The sequence below is a fragment of the Danio rerio genome, chromosome 23, assembly GCF_049306965.1.
Source record: "Danio rerio strain Tuebingen ecotype United States chromosome 23, GRCz12tu, whole genome shotgun sequence".
Taxonomy (NCBI): domain Eukaryota; kingdom Metazoa; phylum Chordata; class Actinopteri; order Cypriniformes; family Danionidae; genus Danio; species Danio rerio.
In genome coordinates this window covers 50,015,001-50,040,000 of record NC_133198.1, presented here as the reverse complement: position 1 = coordinate 50,040,000, position 25,000 = coordinate 50,015,001, and the positions used below count along the sequence as shown (strand labels likewise).

At 42.8% G+C, this 25,000-nt stretch overlaps 3 protein-coding genes and 1 long non-coding RNA gene across 4 annotated transcripts in view; 3 read left to right on the top strand and 1 right to left on the bottom strand.

Moving 5' to 3' along the window:
• Positions 1-18,221, top strand: part of ddah1 (dimethylarginine dimethylaminohydrolase 1) — a 42,417-nt gene extending 24,196 nt beyond the window's left edge. The window contains 5 exon segments of the mRNA NM_213276.1: positions 10,174-10,273; positions 12,679-12,752; positions 14,284-14,403; positions 14,991-15,134; positions 16,105-18,221. Coding sequence (NP_998441.1) covers positions 10,174-10,273; positions 12,679-12,752; positions 14,284-14,403; positions 14,991-15,134; positions 16,105-16,209 — 543 coding nt within the window. The 3' untranslated portion in view covers positions 16,210-18,221.
• LOC141380580 (uncharacterized) lies at positions 17,717-21,257 on the bottom strand. The gene is made up of 2 exons (XR_012398849.1): positions 20,016-21,257; positions 17,717-18,668 (listed from the first exon to the last, which is right to left on the bottom strand). It is a non-coding gene; the product is annotated as an uncharacterized lncRNA (long non-coding RNA).
• Positions 20,313-23,533, top strand: zgc:65873. The gene is given in 3 exon segments (NM_200542.2): positions 20,313-20,700; positions 21,141-21,357; positions 22,614-23,533. Coding segments are annotated over 3 exon segments (645 nt in total). The 5' UTR covers positions 20,313-20,430; the 3' UTR covers positions 22,772-23,533.
• A 1,141-nt stretch (positions 23,534-24,674) lies between these two features.
• Positions 24,675-25,000, top strand: part of syde2 (synapse defective 1, Rho GTPase, homolog 2 (C. elegans)) — a 52,342-nt gene continuing 52,016 nt past the window's right edge. Inside the window, exon 1 of the mRNA XM_073939506.1 lies at positions 24,675-24,837. The gene's annotated coding sequence lies outside the window, so the exon portion shown is untranslated. The remainder of the gene's footprint in view (positions 24,838-25,000) is intronic.

Genomic DNA, 25,000 nt, shown 5'->3' with positions numbered 1-25,000 from the left:
GCCAGGGTGTTCTCGGTGGTTGTCATGTGGTTGCCAGGGTGTTTTGGGTGGTTGTCATGCGGTTGCCATGGTGTTATGGGTGCATGTCATGTGGTTACCAGGGCATTTTGGGTGGTTTCATGCGGTTGCCATGGTGTTCTGGGTGGTTGTCATGTGGTTGCCAGGGTATTCCGGGTGGTTGTCATGCGGTTGCCTTGGTGTTCAGGGTGGTTGTCATGCAGTTACCAGGGTGTTCTGGGTTGATTTCACGTGGTTAGGGTGTTCTAGGTGGTTGTCATGCAGCTGCTAGGGTTTTTTAGATGAGTGTCATGTGGTTGGCAGGGTGTTCTGGCTGGTTGTCAGGTGATTGGCAGGGTGTTCTAGCTGGTTATCATGCAGTTACCATGATGTTCCAAGTGGTTGTAATGTGGTTGCTTAGGCATTCTGGTTTGTTTCCATGTGGTTGTCATGTGGTTAGGGTGTTATGAATTGTTCTCATGCAGTTGCTAGGGTTTTTAGGTGGTTGTCATGTGGTTGCCAGGGTGTTCTGCGTATTTGTCATGCAGTTCCCAGGGTGTTCCAACCGGTTGTAATGTGTTTTTTATGTGTTCTGAGTTGTCATGTGGTTGCCATTGTGTTTTGGGTGGTTGTCAAGTGGTTGCCATGGTGTTCTGTGTGGTTGTAATGTGGTTGCTAGGGTGTTCTGGGTGGTTATGGTGCTGTTACCATGCTGTTCAAAGTGGTCATAATGTAGTTACTTAGGTGTTCTGGGTTGTTATGTAGTTGGTAGGGTTTTTTAGGTGGTTGTCATGTGGTTGCCAGGGTGTTCCGGGTATTTTTCATGCAGTTCCTAGGGTGTTACAAAGCGGTTGTAATGTGGTTGCCAGGGTGTTCTAAGTGATTGCCTAGTGTTCTGGGTTTTCTAGGTGGTTGCCATGATGTTCTGGGTGGTTTTCATGCAGTTGCCAGGGTGTTCTGAATGGTTGTCATGTGGCTGCATAGGTTTGTTGTTGTGTGATTTTCATGCGGTTGCCAGATTGTCTGGGTGGCTGTCATCCAGTTGCTAGGGCTTTTTAGGTGGTTGTCAGAGTTGCCAGGGTGTCCTGGGTATGTGTGATGTGCTTCTCAGGGTGTTCTAAGCCAATGTAATGTGGTTGGTTATGTGTTTCTGGGTTGTTGTCATGAGTTTTCCAGGGTGTTCTGGGTGGTTGTCACGCAGTTGCTAAGGTGTTTTCGGCGATTGTCATATGGTTGCCAGGTTGGTCTGTGTATTTGTCATGTGGTTGCCATGATGTTGTGGGTGGTTGTCATGTGGTTTCCAGGGTGTTCCAGGTTGTTGTCATGCAGGTTTTCACTAGCAGAACTGTGATTAAAAACAATATGTTATTAAATGGGGCGGAGCTACTATATGCCCCGCCCTCTCTCTTCATGTTTCCGTTGAAACCACATCAAATTTGGGTTCAAAGTGCACATCTGTAATCACTATACGCTGTACTAAACGAATGAAGTACGATAGTTTACCGTAAACTCACGCATTGCTTTTATGGTTCCTACCATATATTTGGAGCACGGTGTTCAGCCCGGCAGCTCCTCAGCACAATGCCCTCTGTGTGGAGTTCAGACTCGGGCAACACTTTCCTCAGATTGCTCTGGCTGCCGTCCCGGAGCAGACCCTCGGCTGAAATATGACGGAAAACGCGGAGCAGCCGCTGGAGTTTCCCATAAACACTAATGAGGGCTTTCCCAGAAGACTGCAGTGTGTGTGCGTGTGTGTGTGTGCGTGTGTGTGTGTGTGTGTGTGCGTGTGTGTGTGTGTGTGTGTGTGTGTGAATTTTAATATGTAATTTGACCATCACACACCACTGATATAATGGTATTTTACACACACACACACACACACACGCACACACGCACACACGCACACACGCGCACACACACACACACACACACACACACATCTGGAAAGCATCGCATAGCTGAGATAGTTGATATTCCTGCAATAATAACACACAGACTGTGATTTTCCTTCACGAGGAGCATGTGGACAACAGACACACACCTTCACACACTCTAAACACACGCACACAGATACACACACACACACACAGATACACACACTGGAAAACACATTCCTGCAGGATCTTGATGTCTCTTTCTCTCTCGTTCTCTCTTACACACACACACACACACACACACACACACACACACACACACACACACACACACACACCTGTCTCCAGGGTTTTCAAGGTGTCTGGGAAGAATGTTTGTGTTCATTTCAGTGTGTGTCTGTGTGTGTTTGTTTATTTGTGTGTTTGTGTGTGTGTATCTATCTGTCTTTGTATGTATGTGGATCTTAGTATATGTGTATGTGTGGGTGCGTGCCTGAGTGTTTGTGTTTGCATTGTGCATGTGTGTGTGTGTGTGTGTGTGTGTGTGTTTATCTATATATCTATGTGTGTTTGTGTCTGTATGTGTGTTTGAGTGTATGTATGTGCATCTGTGTGTGTGTGTGTGTGTGTGTCTCTCTCTGTATCTGTTTGTGTATGTATGTGAATACGTGTGTGTGTTTGTGCACATATGTGTGTATTTATCTCTGTGTGTGTATGTGTGTGTGTGTGTGTGTGTGTGTGTGTGTGTGTATGTATGCTTGTGTATCTATCTGTGTTGTGTGCTTTTGTGTGTGTGTGTGTGTGTGTGTGAGTGCGTTTGTGTGTGTGTGTGTGTGTGTGAATGCGTTTGTGTGTGTGTGTGCGTGTGTGTGCGTGTGCACGTGTGTGTGTGTGTGTGTGTGTGTGTGTGTGTGTGTGCGCGTGTGCATGCGTGTGTGTGTGAGTGCGTTTGTGTGTGTGTGTGTGTGTGTGTGTATGTCTCTCTCTCTCTCTCTCTCTCTCTCTCTCTCTCTGTGTGTGTGCGTGTGCATGTGTGTGTGTGTGTGTGTGTGTGTGTGTGTGAGTGCGTTTGTGTGTGTGTGTGTGTGTGTGTATGTCTCTCTCTCTCTCTCTCTGTGTGTGTGTTTGCGTGTGCATGTGTGTGTGTGAGCTCCTGGTGTTTGGTTGTGTCGCAGCTCTTTATCTGCACAGGGAATTCTGGGTAATGGAATGTTTAACGGCTGGTTTTGGAACGTTGTGCTCTCGTCTCCACGGTAACGGAGCCGTTATCAGCGGTTTATTGTTGTGAATCTGCTGACTTTATTGCAGCTCATCAGCCAATCAGCCGCTCTGATCCAATCTAATCAGCCAATAATCCTGTTGAACCATTAATGACAGTTTCTCAATCCTCTGATATGATCAGCAGCATCACAATCCCACAATCCACCACTGTCAGCTGATGGCTTCACCATTCATTCATTCATTTTTCATTTCAGCTTAGTGTGTTGGTGTGGGTTTCCTCCGGGTGCTCCGGTTTCCCCCACAGTCCAAACACATGCGCTATAGGGGAACTGATCAACTACACTGACTGTAGTGTATGAGTGTAAGAGTGAATGAGTGTGTATGGGTGTTTCCCAGTACTGGGAAGGGCATCTCCTGTGTAAAACATATGCTGGAATAGTTGTCAGTTCATTCAGCTGTGACGACCCCTGGTGAATAAAGAGACTGAGCTGAAGGAAAGTGGCTGAATATTGGAGTGTTTAGTATTGGTAGTGTGTGAAAGCTCCTGTATGAGCACTGAGTGTGTACTGCTGGGCTGTGTGTGTGTGCTGTAAATGCCTGAGATGGCTGTGAGTGCGGCAGATCGCCAGCGAGGGTATTTGGTGATAGATGAGCCTTCACGCTTCAGCTGCCGCTCGGGCTTTTGTCTCGCTGTCCAGGATTCCGGTAAAAGAGCAGAGATAGTGAATGCAGAGCGCACAATCTGAGCGTCTGTAATCGAGCCCATTCCTCTGAGCTGTTGAAGGAGAACAAAGCTGTTCTGCAGACCCAGAACCACACAGAGACCCACAGAGGAGGCCCACGAGGGGCAGAGTGAGGGACCGGGGCCTCAGGGGACAGAAACACTGAGCAGACTGAAGCTTTCATGAGGACAGAAACACTGAACCACCACTGCAGTGTTCCGGTGGATTGCTAAAGGGTTGCTAGGGCTGTCTAATTAGTTGTTAAGGTGTCACTAGTGTGTTCTGGTTGGTTGGTAAGTTGTTGTTAGGGTGTTCTGGTTGGGTGCTAGGGTGGTCTAATTAGTTGTTAATGTGTTACTATTGTGTTCTGGTTGGTTGCTAAGGTGTTGTTAGGCATTGTTAGGGTGTTCTGGTTAGGTCATGTTAGTGTGTACTGGGTGGTTGCCAAGGGGTTCCTTTGGTGTTCTTGTTAGTTGCTACAGTGTTGCTTGGGTTTTTGGTTAGTCGGGAAGGTGTTGCTAGGGTATCTTAATAGTTGCTAAAGTGTTGTGTGAGTGTTTTTGTTAATTGCTAGGGTGTTGTGATCAGCTGTTAAGGTGTTACTACTGTGTTCTGATTGGTTGCTATTGCCAGAGTGTTCTGGTTGGTTGGTAAGTTTGCTAGGGTGGACTGATTAGATGTTAAGGTGTTACTGTTGTGTTCTGCTTCGTTACTAAGGTGTTGCTAGGGTCTTCTAGTTGGTTGCTTAGGTGTTGTTTGTTATTAGGCTTTGTAAGGGTGTTCTGGTTGGTTGCTAAGGTCATGTTAGTGTGTACTGGGTGGTAGCTAAGGGGTTCTTTTGGTGTTCTGGTTAGTTGCTAAGGTGTTAAGGCTTGGGTTTTATGGTTAGTTGGGGAGGTGTTACTAGGGTGTTTTTATTTGTTGCTAAAGTGTTGTTTGGGTGTTCTTGTTAATTGCTAAGGGGTTGCTAGGGTGTTCTGATTAGTTGTTAAGGTGTTACTAGTATGTTTTGGTTGGTTGGTAAGTTATTGTTTGGGTGTTCTGGTTGGTTGCTAGGGTGTTCTGATTAGCTGTTAAGGTGTTACTATGGTGTTCTGGTTGGTTACTAAGGTGTTGCTAGGGAGTTCTAGTTGGTTGCTTAGGTGTTTGTTATTAGGCCTTGTTAGGGTGTTCTGGTCAGTTGCTAAGGTCTTGTAAGTGTATACTGGGTGGTTGCTAAGCGGTTCCTATGGTGTTCTAGTTAATTGCTAAGGTGTTGTTTGGTTACAAAGGTGTTGTTCAGGTGTTCTGGTTGGTTGCTAAGGTGTTACTGAGGAATTCTGATTGACTTGTTGTTAGGGTGTACTTTTTGTTGCTTGGGTGTACGTTTTAGTTGCTAAGGTGTTGTTCATCTGTTCTGATTGCTTGGTAAATGATGATAGGGTGTTCTGGCTAGTTGCTAAGGTGTTGCTTGGGTGTTCTGGTCTGGTTACTATGTGTTGCTTAGAAGTTCTGGTTGGTTGCTAAGGCGTTACTCAAGTGTTCTGATTGGATTGTTGCTAAGGTGTACTTTTTTGTTGCTGAGGTGTTGCTCAGATGTTCTGATTGGTTGTTAAATAATGATAGGTTGTTCTGGTTAGTTGCTAAGGTGTTGTTTGGGTGTTCTGATTGGTTGCGAAAGTGTTGCTTAGGTGTTCTGGTTGGTTGCTAAGGTTTTAGTTAGGAATTCTAATTGGATTGTTGCTAGGGTGTACTGTTTTGTTGCTAAGCTGTTGCTCAGGTGTTCTGATTGTTAAATAAGGTGTTCTGAATAGGTTCTAAGGTGTTGCTTGGGTGTTCTTGTTTGGTTACTAAGGTGTTTCTCAGGTGTACTGGTTGGTTGCTAAGGTGTTTTTTGGGTTGATCACAGCACCAAATGAAGTCTTAAAATTAATATTATTTATTATTAACGACTATGGCATGCCTGAGATCTTTATTAAACTGATCTGATTCATTACAGGCCGGCTGTTCATTACCGTTTACTGTAAGACTCCACATGTTAACAGTAGTTTATTATAATCACCAGGGCTAGTCCTGTTATAATGTTATTAAAGCTTTGACTTTTGGAGTTTTAAAGCTGATAGAAACATGAAAACAAAGATTCTACTAATGTACACAGTTTCACACTCGTTTTCTTGCTTTTGTGTGTTGGCTGTGTGTTCAGATAAGTGAGGTTGTGTGTGTTACCTGTGTGAGCTCATGCTTGGCGCTGGTTGTGAGTCTGTGGTGACATCACTGCTAGATATCAGAGTGGAAACACTGATTCATCCTGTAAAACACACATGCTTGAGCACTGACCACCAAGAGCTGCTAAACCAGCCTGTAAACCCCACACACACACACACACACACACACACACACACACATATCTCCATGTCACTGTCCGCTGATGGGTTGCGTCTCCAACACCTCCTCTGTGTTTTTGAGCATTCCTCTTTTCCTCACAGGTCGCTTCCTCTAAATCTTCTGTCCTCGTAAAAGTTTTACATGTTTCCTTCAGCATGACATCACCCACGGCCCCTCGTTATGATGTCATTGACAGGTCCTGGCAGTGTCCGAAATTAATGTTTTCCTTACGGGCCGCATTCTCCTCTTGGGCAGTGTTCACTCCGGCAGTTTCACTTTTATGAGGGCACAGTGTAGCTGGACTCGGCTGCTTGATGTTGCCATCGTCACTCTTTTGGACTGTTAAGGAGCACATATTAAAGCTGAGTGTGTACTTCATATTAAAGCTGAGTGTGTACTTCATATTAAAGCTGAGTGTGTACTTCATATTAAAGCTGAGTGTGTACTTCATATTAAAGCTGAGTGTGTACTTCATATTAAAGCTGAGTGTGTACTTCATATTAAAGCTGAGTGTGTACTTCATATTAAAGCTGAGTGTGTACTTCAGTGTTTTAAATCACAATTACAAAACAACACATGGCAACCTGGAGACGGGCCTGAACATGCTTTTGTCACATAACGGCCACATCACAACACCCTGGAAACTGGCTAAAGCTCAGTTTCAGTCACATAGCAACTACAACAGGTCTAGAACATGTCCAGTTTCCAGGGTGTTGCTAAGGCAAACACATAGCAACACCATAGCAACTGTACAAAACACTTTCAACCATTAAGAAGCAACACATCAACACCCTGGTAACTGGTCAGAACTCTCTTTTGTCACATCAGCTGCATAGCAACACCCTAGAAACAGGCAATAACAATTGTAAATCAGATACATAGGAACATCCTGGCAACTGTTCATAAATCTCTTTCAGCCATGTGGCAGCCACCTAGCAACACCATGAATACACCAAACCACACCCTGGCAACTGGCCAGAGCACTTTAAATTATTTAGCAACCACATAGTAACAACCGGACAGAACTCTTTTATTCACATAGTAACACCCTGACAACCGGACAGAACACTTTTATTCACATAGCAACACCTTGACAACCGGACAGAACACTTTTATTCACATAGCAACACCCTGACAACTGGACAGAACACTTTTATTCACATAGCAACACCCTGACAACTGGACAGAACACTTTTATTCACATAGCAACACCCTGACAACCGGACAGAACACTTTTATTCACATAGCAACACCCTGACAACTGGACAAAACACTTTTATTCACATAGCAACACCCTGACAACCGGACAGAACACTTTTATTCACATAGCAACACCCTGACAACCGGACAGAACACTTTTATTCACATAGCAACACCCTGACAACCGGACAGAACACTTTTATTCACATAGCAACACCCTGACAACCGGACAGAACACTTTTATTCACATAGCAACACCCTAACAACTGGACTGAACTCTTTTATTCACATAGCAACACCTTGACAACCGGACAGAACACTTTTATTCACATAGCAACACCCTAACAACTGGACTGATTTCTTTTATTCACATAGCAACACCTTGACAACTGGACAGATCACTTTAATTCACATAGCAACACCCTAACAATCGGACAGAACACTTTTATTCACATAGCAACACCTTGACAACCGGACAGAACACTTTTATTCACATATCAACACCCTAACAACTGGACTGAACTCTTTTATTCACATAGCAACACCTTGACAACTGGACAGAACACTTTTATTCACATAGCAACACCCTGACAACTGGACAGAACTTATTTATTCACATAGCAACACCTTGACAACCAGACAGAACTCTTTTTTTTACATAGCAACACCTTGACAACTAAACAGAACACTTTTATTCACATAGCAACACCATGACAACCAGACAGAACACTTTTATTCAAATAGCAACACCATGACAACCAGACAGAACACTTTTATTCACATAGCAACACCCTGACAACCAGACAGAACACTTTTATTTACATAGCAACACCCTGACAACCAGACAGAACACTTTTATTCACATAACAACACCCTGACAACCAGACAGAACACTTTTATTCACATAACAACACCCCGACAACCAGACAGAACACTTTTATTCACATAACAACACCCTGACAACCAGACAGAACACTTTTATTCACATAACAACACCCTGACAACCAGACAGAACACTTTTATTTACATAGCAACACCCTGACAACCAGACAGAACACTTTTATTTACATAGCAACACCCTGACAACCAGACAGAACACTTTTATTCACATAACAACACCCTGACAACCAGACAGAACACTTTTATTCACATAACAACACCCTGACAACCAGACAGAACACTTTTATTCACATAACAACACCCTGACAACCAGACAGAACACTTTTATTCACATAACAACACCCTGACAACCAGACAGAACACTTTTATTTACATAGCAACACCCTGACAACCAGACAGAACACTTTTATTCACATAACAACACCCTGACAACCAGACAGAACACTTTTATTTACATAGCAACACCCTGACAACCAGACAGAACACTTTTATTCACATAACAACACCCTGACAACCAGACAGAACACTTTTATTTACATAGCAACACCCTGACAACCAGACAGAACACTTTTATTCACATAACAACACCCTGACAACCAGACAGAACACTTTTATTTACATAGCAACACCCTGACAACTGGACAGAACTCTTTTATTCACATAGCAACACCCTGACAACTAATCAGAACACTTTTATTCACATAGCAACACCCTGACAACTGGACAGAACTCTTTTATTCACATAGCAACACCCTGACAACCAGACAGAACACTTTTATTCACATAGCAACACCCTGACAACCGGACAGAACACTTTTATTCACATAGCAACACCCCGACAACCAGACAGAACACTTTTATTCACATAGCAACACCCTGACAACTGGACAGAACTCTTTTATTCACATAGCAACACCCTGACAACCAGACAGAACACTTTTATTCACATAGCAACACCCTGGCACCTGGCCAGAACATTTTAAACCCTTTTAGCAGCAAAATAGCAACACCACAGAAACCGGCCAGAAGACTGAACCATTTTAGCATAGCAGCACCCTGGGGATTGGCTAAATCATTTCTTCAACCATATAGCAAAAACATAGCAACACCCTGGCAACAAAGAGTACTTTGCCCACGTGGCATCCATATAGCAACACCCTGGCAACTAGACATAACATTATTTCAGCCATATAGCAACACCCTGGCAATGGTTCAGAACATTTCAGTCATGTGGCAACCTTAAAGTGACACTATGGAAACTGTCCAGAACAAATCTAGTGACATACCAACCACCTAGCAACACCCTGGCAACTGTCCAGAACACACTTTCAGCCATATTGGAACAGCCCAGAATGAACACCCAGGCGACAGCATGCACATGACATCACCACTGAAGCTCAGCTTGCAGGGCAGAAGCGAGAGCCGCGGGTCACCACACATTTGCTGGTAAAACATTATGATGCAATAATTAAAGGTGTTTATAGTCACATTAAGAGCTGAAGTGCTGAGGTTCTGTTCACATTACACATTTATGGAGGAAAGAGGAGGGTGAGGAGGGCCATGGAGACGGTTTCTCTCGATGACAACATGCTCCAGCCCGGCCAAGAACCAGCGGCAGAAATTAACAAGCATTTACCAATACAATGACATACATTTGGCCAGTGAAAGATATTTACAAGCTTAACGTTAAATAGTTCCAGTAGTGCTTTCCAGCACCTTTATTTATTTCCATCACAAACACAGTGCACCAGTTCCTCCTTGCGTAATGTTTCGTGTTTGCTGTGCTGCTGCAGAGCTGTTCTGAGATGTGAAGGGTCTTCAGTTGGAATTTTCTGAGAAGTGTTGTAAACGTTGCTTAAATGAGCACTGATGTATTGTGGATGTTTGTTTTCCAGACGGTGGCCATGAAGGGTGCGCTGACTGAGCTCGGCCTGAACATTGTGGAGATGAATGATGAATTAGCCACGATGGATGGAGGAGACGTCCTGTTCACAGGTGCAGATTCAGCCTACAGTGCTCTTTAGATTTTTAGATATAGACCACCCACTGTGGCATCAAACCCATGTGTGCACAGACCAACAAGGGCCACTCATTAAATGTGTTTACTGACTGTATAATGCAGTGTTATCATAATGCAGAACAGCATATCAGTTGTGTCATGTTTATGATCTCCAGCATGCAACTTGTTTTAAAAAGCATCTTCTGACCATTAATACAAAGATTTACATGAGCAATCACACTTATTTACATGCACTTGATCATTCAGCTAGAAATAAACAGCAATGTTTTAATGTGGCCGATTGTTTATTCTGTTATTTAAATCTGTGATGTTTATTTTTTGACATTTCATTTATCACATAGCAACACCATAGCAACTGGCCAGAACACTCTTTTGTCACATAGCAACCACAAAGCAACACCCTGACAAACTAAGGATGCTTTTAACCATTTAGCAACCTCATAGCAACACCCTAGCAACTAGCCAGAACACTTTTAACCATTCAGCAACCTCATAGCAACACCCTAGCAACTGGCCAGAACACTTTAAACCATTCAGCAACCTCATAGAAACACCCTAGCAACTGGCCAGAACACTTTAAACCATTCAGCAACCTCATAGAAACACCCTAGCAACTGGCCAGAACACTTTAAACCATTCAGCAACCTCATAGAAACACCCTAGCAACTGGCCAGAACACTTTAAACCATTCAGCAACCTCATAGAAACACCCTAGCAACTGGCCAGAACATGTTTAACCATTTAGCAACCTCATGGTAACACCCTAACAACAGGCCAGAACACGTTTAACTATTTAGCAACCTCATAGCAGCACCCTAGCAACTGTCCAGAACACTTTTAACCATTTAGCAACAACATAGTAACACCCTAGCAACTGGCCAACACACTCTAATCAATTTAGCAACCACATAGCAACACCCTGGCAACTGGCTGGAACACTTTAAACCATTTAGCAACCACAAAGCAACACTCTTGGAACTGGCCCAAACATTCATCCATTCATTGTCGGCTTAGTCCCTTTATTAATCAGGGGTCACCACAGAGGAATGAACCACAAACTATTCCAGCATATGTTTTACACAGTGGATGGCCCTTCCAGCTGTAACCCAGTACTGGGAAACACCCATACACACTCATTCATATACACACACACTTCTACGCTAAGGCCAGTGTAGTTGATCAGTTCCCCTATAGCACATGTGTTTGGACTGTGGAGGAAACTGGAGCACCCGGGGGAAACACGGGGTCCCTGGCCCAAACACCCTAAACCAGGGGTGTCAAACTCAATTCCTGGAGGACCGCCGCCCTGCACAGTTTAGTTCCAACCCTGCTCCGACACAATTACCTGTAGGTTTCAAACAAGCCTGAAGGACTCAATTAGTTTGATCAGGTGTGTTTAATTAGGGTTGGAACTAAACTGTGCAGAGCTGCGGCCCTCCAGGAACTGAGTTTGACACCTGTGCCCTAAACCATTTAGCAACCGCTTAGCAATGCCCTGGAAACGGGCAAGAACATGTGGCCATGTAGCATCCAGAGAAATAGAAACTATGTTTAATGCAGTATTAATGATGTCATTGACATTTCTGCATTGTTTTAAAGCATCTTCTGACGTTTAATACAAAGATTTAAATGAGCAGTCACACATATTTACCTAATGTTGATTATTCAGTCTAAATAACGCTGAGTATTTGGATGCGTCTCATTGTTTGAGCCGATCTGTGATGTTTATTTTTGCCCTTTTGTTGATCAGACTCCACTCCGTCCTCTCTCTGCTTCTAATGCAGCACAGATGTCTCTTAAACAGTGCTGAATGGTTGTTCAGACGCTGTGGAAACGTTCTTGATCTGATGTACAGCGTGTCTGGTCGGTTTCTTTAGCTCAATGTGGGTCACCTTTAGCATCTGGAAACTGCAGCGGTACATCTAATTGAGTCTGGAGACGTTCGGCTGCAGTTTTTCCTGGCCAGAAACATTTCCTTCTGGCATGGAGACGCTCATATCTTCTGTGTAAGGCAGTTAGTGGCTACTGTTCTGGATTGTAGCGTCACGTTACACTGTTCAGAGATCAGTGCAGGAGCGCTGGCGTGCACACTCCGACTGTTAGTGCAGAATGTGAGGAGCTGCTCTCAGATGACTGTGGCGGAGGAATGTGGAGCGGCTCTGAGTGTGTGTTTATGCAGCTGAGTGTTGATCAGCATCAGTGCTGTAGATGTAGAGCTGAACCAGCTGAACTCCGCTGACCTCTGACCTCTCATTCTAAACTCGTTTGGTTTGCTTTGATCAGTGAAGCACACTAGATAGTGCTTATCTACAGTCATCAGTTCTGTGTGTGTGTGTGTGTGTGTGTGTGTGTGTGTGTGACTCTTCTGCTCTGTGTTCAGGAAAAGAGTTCTTTGTGGGATTATCAAAGAGAACCAATCAGAGAGGAGCAGAGATCCTGGCCAACACCTTTAAGGTGAGACTCATCTGTCTGTCTGTTCATCTGTCTGTCTGTCTGTCTGTCTGTCTGCCTATCTGTCTGTCTGTCTGTCTGTTCATCTGTCTGTCTGTCTGTCTGTCTGTCTGTCTGTCTGTCTGTCTGCCTGTCTGTTCATCTGTCTGTCTGCCTGTTCATCTGTCTGTCTGTCTGTCTGTCTGTCTGTCTGTCTGCCTGTTCATCTGTCTGTCTGTCTGTCTGTTCGTCTGTCTGTCTGCCTGTTCATCTGTCTGTCTGTTTGTCTGTCTGTTCGTCTGTCTGTCTGTCTATCTTTTTGTCTGTCTGTTCATCTGTCTGTTCGTCTATCTTTTTGTCTGTCTGTTCATCTGTCTGTTCGTCTGTCTGTCTGTCTGTTCATCTTTTTGTCTGACTGTCTGCCTGTCTGTCTGTTCGTCTGTCTGTCTGTTCATCTGTCTGTCTGTTTGTCTGTCTGTTCGTCTGTCTGTCTGTCTGTCTGTCTGTCTGTCTGTTCGTCTGTCTGTCTGTCTATCTTTTTGTCTGTCTGTTCATCTGTCTGTTCGTCTGTCTGTCTGTCTGTTCATCTTTTTGTCTGACTGTCTGCCTGTCTGTCTGTTCGTCTGTCTGTCTGTTCATCTGTCTGTCTGTCTGTCTGTCTGTCTGTCTGTCTGTCTGTCTGTTCGTCTGTCTGTCTGTCTGTCTGTTCGTCTGTTCGTCTGTCTGTCTGTCTGTTCGTCTGTCTGTCTGTCTGTCTGTTCATCTGTCTGTCTGTCTGTCTGTCTGTTCGTCCGTCTATCTGTCTGTTCGTCTGTCTGTCTGTTCGTCTGTCTGTCTGCCTGTCTGTCTGTCTGTTCATCTGTCTGTCTGCCTGTCTGTCTGTCTGTTCATCTGTTTGTCTGTCTATCTGTCTGCCTGTCTGTCTGTTCGTCTGTCTGTCTGTTCATCTGTCTGTCTGTCTGTTCGTCTGTCTGTTCGTCTGTCTGTCTGTCTGTTCGTCTGTCTGTCTGTCTGTCTGTCTGTTCATCTCTCTGTCCCCCACTCCTCCTGCTCAGTGTGTGTGTGTGTGTGTGTGTGTGTGTGCGCGCGCATGTGTGTGTGTGTGTGTGTCCTCTGAGGATGTTTATGCTCTGTAACTCTCCCTCTGCAGATGGTGGTCCACATTAAACAGTGTTTGATTTGTGAATGAGAGTGGAGCGCTCGCTGTAGGAGCGGAACATTCCTCGCTAATGTCGCGGATGCGTTTAACGTCAGCATTTCGTAACGAGCAGCAGCAAACAGCCCCTTATCGTGCCCATGCCCATGCTTTATGGAAACTCTAACACACTAAAGTGAAAGCAGAAGAGCGGCGTGAACATGCTCACAGGCCGGGGACAGCTCTGTTTGTGAACACCTCCATGCTCTCCTCAAGAAACCTTTGCCTGTCCTGTCCTCCACGTCTCCCAGCACACTGTCACGCTTGAGCTGTCCTCCACAGCCCACTGTGTTCCTCTTCTATCTCCTTCTGTTATTATGAGTGAATGTTGGTCATCATGCTGGTGTGTGTGTGTTCCAGGATTACGCTGTGTCCACTATCCCTGTAGAGGAGGGTCTCCATCTGAAGAGCTTCTGCAGTATGGCTGGTCCAAACCTCATCGCCATCGGCTCCAGTGATGCCGCACAGAAGGCCCTGAAGGTACAACCACACCTCAGCAGACAGCCGAGGGCATCCGCTGTGTAAAACATATGCTGGATAAGTTAACGGTTCATTCCACTGTGGCAACCAATGACCATACAACTGCAACCCCGTACTGGGAAACACCCATACACACCCATTCACACACGCACACTCATACACTATGGCCAGTGTAGTTGATCAGTTCCCCTATAGCGCATGTGTTTGGACTGTGGGGGAAACCGGAGCACCCGGAGGAAACCCACACCAACACGGGGAGAACATGCAAACTCCACACAGAAACACCAACTGACCCAGCCGAGACTCGAACCAGAGACCTTCTTGCTGTTAGGTGATTGTGCTACACACTGCGCCACCATGCTGCTCACTGTTCAGTGTGTGTGTGTGTGTGTGTGTGTGTGTGTGTGTGTGATTCTCATTTGTCTGTGTTCAGTGTAATGCCGCCCTCTGCTGGCTGAATGTGGTCAGCTCAAACTCACACACACACACACACACACACCGATATTAATGTCAAGTGTGTTCTATTCTCTTCTGTGTGTGTGTGTGTGTGTGTGTGTGTGTGTGTGTGTGTGTGTGTGTGTGTGTAGGTAATACAGCAGATGAGTGATTGTAAATATGAGAAGCTGACGGTTCCTGATGATCGGGCTGCAAACTGTGTGTACATGAACCTGCCGGGGAAAGGAGACGTTCTGCTGCACTGCACACCTGAAGTGTTTCCTGAGAGCACCAAGGTCACACACACACACACATACACACTACACACAGACACGCACTGACAAAACTACACTAACTCCTGAAGAGAAACACTGGAAGCTGAACATCACTGACATCATCATGTCCTGCAGAGTGTGTTGTGGTGTGTGCGCGTGATGCTGTGTGTGTTTGGGTTGTGTTGAAGTGTGTGTTATTGTCAGCTGGACGACTCGAAGGAAAACACTGCGCTGTTGGAGAGACGCCACACGGTGACACACTCCTTTAGCAGACTTATTCAGATGCTGTAATGTTTCTCTCATCCGTGTGTGTGTGTGTGTGTGTGTGAGTGTGTGTGTGTGTGAGTGTGTGTGTGTGTGTGAGAGGTGATTTAAACAACACACAGCTGCGTTGTTCCATGAGCTGCGTCCTTCATTGAGTTACGCAACTGCATTACAGCACAAACACACAATCTGAAGCGCATACAGCAACACAACAGATGATGTGCGCCAAAATAATAAAGATGTGACGAGTTATTAATAACTTTATATTGATTTATGTATATTAGAGGAGGATTTGTTTACTTCAGCTTTATATTTAATGGGGTGGGCACACACACACTCACAGACACACTCACTCATTAGTGTTACCATAGCAACTGTAGAATCACCACAACAGATCAATCACTATTGTTGTCGTGTTGCCATAGCAACTGCAGAATCACCACAACAGATCGATTACTATAGTTGTTGTGTTACCATAGCAACAGTAGAATCACCACAACAGATCAATTACTGTAGTCCTCATGTTACCATAGCAACTGTGGAATTACAATAACAGATAAATTACTGTTTGTCAAGCAAAAAACTGTATTTTATGCAGGGTTTGTTTATATTTAATTGTTTATCATTGAAATGCTCATTCTAATATAATAAAGTGTATAATATTGAACATTTGATAATGAAACGCAGAATATGGTGATGACAGTTTGACGCCTGAGGTGTTTTTCAGGTGTTCGAGAGGCTGAAGAGTCACATGCTCATCCCAGTGTCCAATCAGGAGAAGATGAAGGTGGACGGAGCACTGACCTGCCTATCAGTGCTCTTACGCATCTGACACACACCGGAGAGAGAGAGAGAGAGAGAGTGTGGGTCTGTGTCTGTGTGTGTTAGTGTGTATGTGGGGCTTTGTGCGTGTGTGACTGAGTCTGTGTGTGTTCTTCTATACTCACTCAGTTGCTGTTTAAAGCACTTGAATCTTCTCAGAGTTTTCTAACTCTCCCTCTAGAAGAGATGAGTGTGTTTAATCTGAAGAAACAAGAATTTCATTCAATCAGTTTTCTAATATGCAGGTAAACAGACGTCATGTTTCTACCTCTCTACCTCTTTTCTTTAATTAACCAGTGCAGTCGCAGTGAAGAGCTGTTAATGAGTAACTGAAGGAAACCATATTCACAAATAATCTAAATATTCACAGTTGTGTCTTGTTTGCCATTAAATATGAGTCAATACATGCTAACATTAGCATTATAAATCAAATGTAATTCAGAAATGTTGACTGTTTTCTACATATACTCTATGTACATTGCATACTAAATTACACATTTCCTCCCAAATGCAGTAAAAACGTATTATTAGAAGACCAAATTCATTATAGAATACATTGTTTTAAACATTAGACCGCTTTCCTTATGTGTTAATACTTGTTACCCTTATAGTCATTGAGCTAGAGTCAATATTATGTTCGTGAACCATACTACAGCCTAATAACTGTATTATGGGCTACAGAATCTATTAAAGTATCTACAGCTGTGTGTTAATGAGTGCTCCAGGATACTGTAGTGTTAACTAAAGTGAACTGATCACCTGTAATAAACACTGTAGGGTAAATTAGATTTTACTACAGTAAACAGTGCTGTAGTGAAGGCTAATATATCCTATAGTTGGAGAAAACTACAGTGATGGGTGATTTATTTATATTACTATAGTAGTTTTGTTACAATAGCAACTGTAGAATCACCACAGAAAAAAACGATTACTGTAGTTGTGGTGTTACCATAGCAACTGTAGATTCATCACATCAGCTTAATTACTACAGTAGTTGTTACCATAGCAACTGCAGAATCACCTCAACAGATCAATTACTATAGTTGTCGTGTTACCGTAGCAGCTGTAGAATCACAACAGATCATTTACCATAGTAATTGTTACCATAGCAACTGTAGAATCCCCACAACAGATCAATTACTATAGTTTTTGTTACCTTGGCCACTGTAAAAACACCACAACAAAAACAATTATTATTGTCGTGTTACCATAGCAACTGTAGAATCCCAACAACAGATCATTTACTATAGTTGTTTTACCATAGCAACTGTAGAATAGCCACAACAGATTAATTGAAGTACTTTACTGTAGTATGGTTAAAAACACTATAGTATTTACTACAAATTGCTACAGCATTTTAATATTAGCTCTTTAATAAATCGCCACCTTAGAATTATAAGGTTCTATCTTACTTTTTTTTGTCAGAACTGAGAAATATTCTTAGCAAATGACAACCTATTTACATTTTGGGATGTTTTTTTATAAGTTGTTCACATTTTAATACCTTTTATTTAAAAAAAAAAAAAAGTTACACACATACTGTTTGCTATATGGAATGCAAAAACTTAAGCTCAATATCTCAAAATCATTCAGAACGCAGAGAGAACCTTTATATTTCCAAGATGACGATATAGCTGACTTTTTCAAAGCAGTAATTCACAGGAAACTGTTTCCTCCTGATGGTTTATATGGGAGGAAGTGTTTCATTGTTCATATTCTGCTTTCTGCTCATTTGTTTATGGATGTCTGGTTTTATTTTTAAAATGAACTGTCTTAAAGCATTCCCGGCGTGATTAAGTAATGTAGTCATCTCATCATCCTGTCATCCCTCTACACATAGAAAGTGTCTCAGGTTTTGGGATTATGCAGTATTTTTGTCATGCTGATCGCTGTTTTGCTAGCTGTGGCTCAGGGCTTTTTATTAGAAATGTAAACTGTTTGTGCCATAATAATCTCTTTAACACTGTGTGCTATTCACTCTTTGTGACGGCTTTGGTAAATAAAAGTAATCAGCTTTATGAACTTGTGCGTTTTGTTGTAGTTTTCTGAGGTTGTGTCATGCATTTACAGTTTACTCTTTACTTTTACAGTAACACTTTATATGAAACTCCCCAAACCCATCTAAAACAACCTGTTCAACCAGCTAAACCCAAACAACGCGTTTAGGCTCATTTAAGCAGTATTCTCAGAAGAAATAGACGTAAAAGCAGCAGTTTTTTTATTTTTAGCTTAGTCTCTCGTATTTCAGCCAGAGGGCGCATTTGCTTAACACTGGGCCATGGAGTCTCGGAATGTTTTTATACTAATACTGTGTTCTACATGTTTAAAATATTAAAGCTGCAGATCGTTGGTCTAATAAAAGATCAATATAAACACCGCAAATTGCTAATCCGTTAATCGCAAATGACTCTGATTGGACCAGTTTGACGAGCGTTGAGAAGTGTAACGCATGACACGTGACAATATCTTCTATAGGTGCGTTCGACTTCATGCAGCGCTGCGCAGATCGATCGAAATCTGTCTTAAAGCGGTGCATTCTGGTTAGAAATCTTGTCCGGGTTGATGCTGCGCCGACGCCACGTGACTGTCACATGTGGCATCAAAGTACCGCGACAGCGCTCCGAGATCGGACGGCAAACTCAGACCGTGCAGCTTCTGAAGAGCGACTGCAGGAGCTTTGATGACGACACCGATATTACACGATTGGCCAAGTTCACCACATGACAACAAACACGTGTATTTCGGGTTTATAATTGGACAAATTCCGATTCAAAAGTTTCAAAACAAACAATTCACTTTTCACACCCTCTATCCTGTACACATCTTGCTTATTAAAAGACTACACATATTTTACTGCAGTATCATCTTTTGTTAAATAATCTGGTTATAAAGGTTAGCTTGTTTGCACAGGTTTACTTTTAACTTTTTTATACAGACTATTTACTGCATTCATCTCCACGAACGATTTAAATGATATATTTTAGTGTATATTTTAGTGAATAACCTAAATATGAACTCAAATAAGTCTTACAGACTTGAAATGAGAAAATCATCATCATTGATCCTGCCCTCTTAAAGCTCTCTTAACAAATTAAAGTAAATAACTATTTTATTAAATAATTATAAAATGGCTTTATTATTATAATATAAATATATATTTTATTTCCTGTCTAGCAGTTTATAGGCTACCTGCTCTTTCTGGGAAACTTCTACATAGCTCACTTATTTTACCTTTTGTTCTTTTCAACACAATCTTTTTGGATTAAAATGCTTTTTTGAAAATTCATTCATTATCCAAAATAGTCTCATTTATTAAGACCTAATCAAAACACCTTGTTTTGCTTTTTACATGGGAAATTTTTATATCTATAAATGTACATATATGTAAACCCTTTTTTAGCAGATTCAAACAAGAAGTATTAGCCTAAAGAGTGATGTTTAACTCCTAGAATTTATGCTTATTGCTTTGTATTTAATAGACCTGTTCGTTTTTATGTTTATATTAACCTCTCATTTCCTCTTATTTCTCTCATGCATTTGTTATATATTTTATTCATAATTCTCTCTTATTGTTTAAAAAGGAACTACAGTTTGAAGAGCCTGTATTCTGTTTTATTTGTAAATGTTTTGTTGTTATAAATAAAAATAACAAAAAAATATGATGACGCCATGTGATCGGTCATCATGACTGCAGCAACTTTGAGTCCCGAAGTGTCCAGCTGTCCGTCTTGACGGCTCCGTTTTCAACTCCGCCCCGCCTGCGCTCGGCTAATCTCGTTGATCACCGGCTGCAGCTGAGCTTCATGTCGAACGCACCTTATATCTTGAATTGTTTAAATGATATATATATAATAAAATAATCTTTTTAGAATAATCTTAGCCACATTTAAATGTGTCTGATTTATTTCTTTCATTCCGTATACACAAACAGGTTACGTATATATTATCAATAAGTTGTTAAAAGAAATATTAACGGCAGTAATTTAAGTGTATTATTTAATAAACTATCACCTTTTCTATCGTAAATTCTAGTTGCTGTCAACATAAACTCCTAAATCCTTTCAAAACAATATTGTGCGGTCTCGTTGTTTTGATTGAACGCTTTAATCTTCTGCGTCATCACCGCGCGCCCGGTCCAACATGGCGGACTTTGTTTAGATGTTATTGATCTCCGGTGTCCAGTATATCCAGAATCCCTGAATTCGACGTTTATTTTTTGAGCTCGTCCATCATGAGCGACGAGGAGAAATCAGAGACTCGTAACTTCTTCATGGGCTACGATGATCTGAGCGACAGCAGCAGTGACTCGGAGAGCCGCAGTGGGCCTGAAGCCACGGCCTCGTCTGCCCCAGCCGAGCCGCAGCAGAGCCGCAAACGCGCCGCGGAGCCGCTACCGAGACCCGACGAGCTGTTCCGCTCCGTCAGCAAACCCGCATTTCTCTACAACCCGCTCAATAAAGCCATCGACTGGGACAGCAGAGCCGTCAGAGCGCCGGAGGAGGTCAGTTTATATTACCAGCATTCACTGTTTCATCATCACATAACGGGCTAAAACACTGCCAGTAAACCCTTGACAGACACCTACATTTACTGAAGACAACTTGGATGACTGAAGAAAACGTGAGAGGGGTTTGCCGTGGCAGTTGCTAGGGTGTACTGAGTGGTTACTAATGTGTTCCGGGAGGTTGCTATAGAGTTGCTTGGGTGTTGGTTGCTAAGTCGTTGTTTGCCCGTTGCTGAGTGGTTGCTAGGCAACTATCAGACTGTTCTAAATGGTTGCTAAGGTGTTCCTTAAATTCTATTACTCAGAGCTTTAGTCATAGTGGACAGCATTACAGCGCGTTCTATTTCCATAATGCGTGACGTCAGGGGAACACTATTAATAGTCTATTTAAGTGGAGTGAATAACCCTGAAATACTTTATTTCTGGCTTTGTTTCAGCCTCCTAAAGAGTTTAAGGTGTGGAAGAGCAGTGCGGTTCCCCCGCCGCAGTCCTACGTGACGGAGGAGAACAAGAAGAAAGCTCCTGCTGGAATGGACATGGCCATCAAATGGTCCAATGTGTACGAGGACAACGGAGATGACGCCCCTCAAGCCCACCGAGGCCCCGCCCACTTTCTGCCAGAGGAGGAAGAGGAGGAGCAACAGCCAGACTCTGGTAAAACATGTTCGTTTATTCTGCTAGCAGTTGGGACTGGGCGATACGACAACAATTTCATACCACGATGTCTAAATGACGATAGATATCACCATATAGTAACGTTTCTGTAACGGGCCGCACAATACATCACTTCAGCATCGATATCGCATTAGTTGTAGAGAACTACAGTTACTGTAGCTGTTGTGTTACCATAGCAACTATACAATTACCATAACTGATTAATTACTACTGTTGTTCTGTTACCATAGCAACTATACAATTACACCTATAGATCTATTACTACGATTGTTATTACTATAGCAACTGTAGAATTACCACAGTAGATCTATTACTACTGTTGATGTTACTATAGCAACAATAGAATTACCACAATAGATCTATTACTTCAATTGTTGTTACCATAGCAACTATAGAATTACCACAATAGGTTTATTACTACAGTTGCGTTACAATTGCAACAATAGAATTACTACAATAAATCTATTACTTCAGTCGTTGTTACTATAGCAACAATAGAATTCCCACAATAGACCTATTAATATGCTTGCATTACTATAGCAACTGTAGAATTACCGCTATAAATCTATTACTACAGTTGTGTTACTATAGCAACTGTAGAATTACCGCTATAGATCTATTACTAGAGTTCTCGTATTACCGTAGCAACTATAGAACTACAGCAACACATCAACTCCTATAGTTGATGCTTTACCATGGCAACTACATAATCTCCACAACAGATAGTTATTTCTTCGTTAGTTAATTCCCTGAGTATTTTGCTGTAAAGTACATAAACACTAAATAATTTACTATAAATGACTGTAGTTTTGGTGACACGTGGCTCAGGGGCTAGCCCTGTGGCCTCACAGCAAGAAGGTCTCTGGTTTGAGTCTCGGCTGGGTCAGTTGGTGTTTCTGTGTGGAGTTTGCATGTTCTCCCCGTGTTGGTGTGGGTTACCTCCGGGTTCTCCGGTTTCCCCCACAGTCCAAACACATGCGCTATATGCGCTGTGTGTGTGTGAATGAGTGTGTATGGGTGTTTCCCAGTAATGGGTTGCAGCTGAAAGGTGGTTCATTGCGTTGGGGGGTTTCCTAATGCATAGGGGAACTCAGCTGAATGATTTGCTATAGTTCAGCCACAGCATTTTAACTATATTCTCGCACACTCCTGCATAACAGTTATAATAATCACTATTATAAGCAGAGTAAATCATTGAAGCGGATGAATGATCTCGTGTGTGCTGCATCCCTCAGATGACGACTCCTCATCGAAGCTCAGTAAATCTGCTAAGAAGCGGCGTGTGGAGACGTTCCAGCAGAAGGAGAAGCGCAAGAGGGACATCGGCCAGGCCACGTCTGATAAGAACTTTGTGGAGGAGGAGAAGCGCATCCTCCGCCAGTGTCTGGACTGAACAGAGAGAGTGTGTGTGGGTGTCTGAGTGCGTGTGTGTGTGTGTACGCAAGCAAGAGAGTGTATGTGTGTGTACTGGTTTTGGTGGTTTACAAGAACACAAACATGTATAATGTCATGGGTATGACCCAGTCTCACTCTATTAATCCGGTTAATGTGGACTTTTCTTGTGTCCTCATAATTCAGAATGCTGTAGAGTCCTGCATAAGGGGGTTTTCCACATTCAGTATTGTCCACAGGTGTGTGTGAGGGCTGGTTTAGGAGTAGGGCTTATCAGAAGCGATTTACTATATAAAATGCATAAGCCTGTGGAGAGTCCTCATAAACCACCAATACCACTGTGTGTGTGTGTGTGTGTGTGTGTGTGCGCATATGTATGAATGTAGGTGTGTGTGTGTTTGTGCATGCATATGTGTGTAAGCGTGGTGATGTTCACCCTTCAACTGATTTTAATGTGTAGATCTTCATCTTCAGGAGGATGAGGAGGAGTATAGCAGCACTATGAGTCTCGGACACTTTAAATATAATATCTCGGAATCACACACACACACACACATGTGTAAGGAGTGTGTGTTGAGGATGGTTCCCGCAGGCTGCTGTAATGATGTGTGTGTGTGTGTGTGTGTTGAACATCACTGTAAGTATGATTGCTGATGTGGACTGTAGATGTACAGCAGTTTCTCCTCTGTTGATCATATCTGATGTTCTCTGTGTGTGTTTGATGATTTGTAGATCCTCATCTGGATAAAGAGCTTCTCTCCCAGTCTCTCTCTCTCTCCGTCTGTGTGTGTGTGTGCTGGTGGTGAGCGGTCACCAGGGGGCGACACTGACTGACATTTAATCTCTGCACTCACAGCAAACCTGTAGACACTATTAAATGTAGAAAACCCCATTAAGTTTGATTTAAAAGCGTTCTGAATTATGAGGACACCAGACAAATCCTCATAAACCAGCTAAATAGAGTATATATGTAAATCAATAGTATATTATATATATTGTTATATTTTATTTATAAATGTAAATTAATAGCACACAAAACTCATTCATTTTCCTTCAGCGTAGTCTATCAGGGGTCACCACAGTGGAATGAACCGCCAACTATTCCAGCATATGTTTTATGCATTGTATGCCCTTCCAGCTGCAACCTAGTACTGGGAGGCACCCACACACACTCATTCTCACACACACTCATACTCTACATCCATTTAGTTCAGTTCCCCTATAGCGCATGTGTTTGGACTGTGGAGGAAACTGGAGCACATGGAGGAAACCCACACCAACACAGTTTCCCCCCAGTCCAAACACATGCGCTATAGGGGAATTGATTAACTAAATTGGCTGTAATGTATGAGTGTGTGTGGGTGTTTCCCAGTGTTGGGTTGCAGCTGGAAGGGCATCTGCTGTGTTAAACATGCTGGATAAGTTGATGGTTCATTGCACCGTGGTGATCTCTGATTAATAAAGGGAATAAGTCAAAAACAAAATGAATGCATGAATAAATCAATTTGCCGGTGCATGAAATGAAATCTCTGGAGTGTGTGTATGTGTGTGTGTGTGTGTGTGTGTGTGTGTCCTGCAGCTGATCTGCCTTTGTTTTTAAATCTGCACCCTTTGAAATGAAAATAAATATGGAGATGAAATATGTCATGTTTAAGATGCAGGTAGATTATATTGAAGAGGGTAAATGACTAATTAAATGTAAATGTGCAAACATGCCAACAACAATAGTGCTCATAATGCTGTACTGCTGGATACACTGGCATATAAACACAGTGTGTGTGATCAATGTGTACGTGAATATGTGAAGTGTTGGAACATTTCCCTGGAAAGTGAACTGGATACAGGGTCAGAACTCTGCTGTGTGTGCGTGCTTGCGTGCGTGCGTGTGTGTGTGTGTGTGTCAGAGCAAGATTGCGTGAGACTTTTTTGTGTGTTAGTGTGTGTCTGTGTGTGTGTGTGTGCGCTGCAGTGCTGTCTCTGTGTTCCTGCAGGTTGACAGATGAAGGAAGCGTCTGTATTTTCTCCCGGGAGTGTGAGCAGATCAGAGGGATTCCTGGAGTTCTGCAGGTGAAGCTGCTGATGATTGATGTTAGTTAGAGTTAATGATGTGCTTGTGTTTTATCTGTATTATTGTTATAACCTTCAATAAAATACAAGTAATCCTTCAGGACACCCGGCTAAACCCTAGTAACCATCCTTGTAAACCTACGGAACCCCCTGGTAACCATCT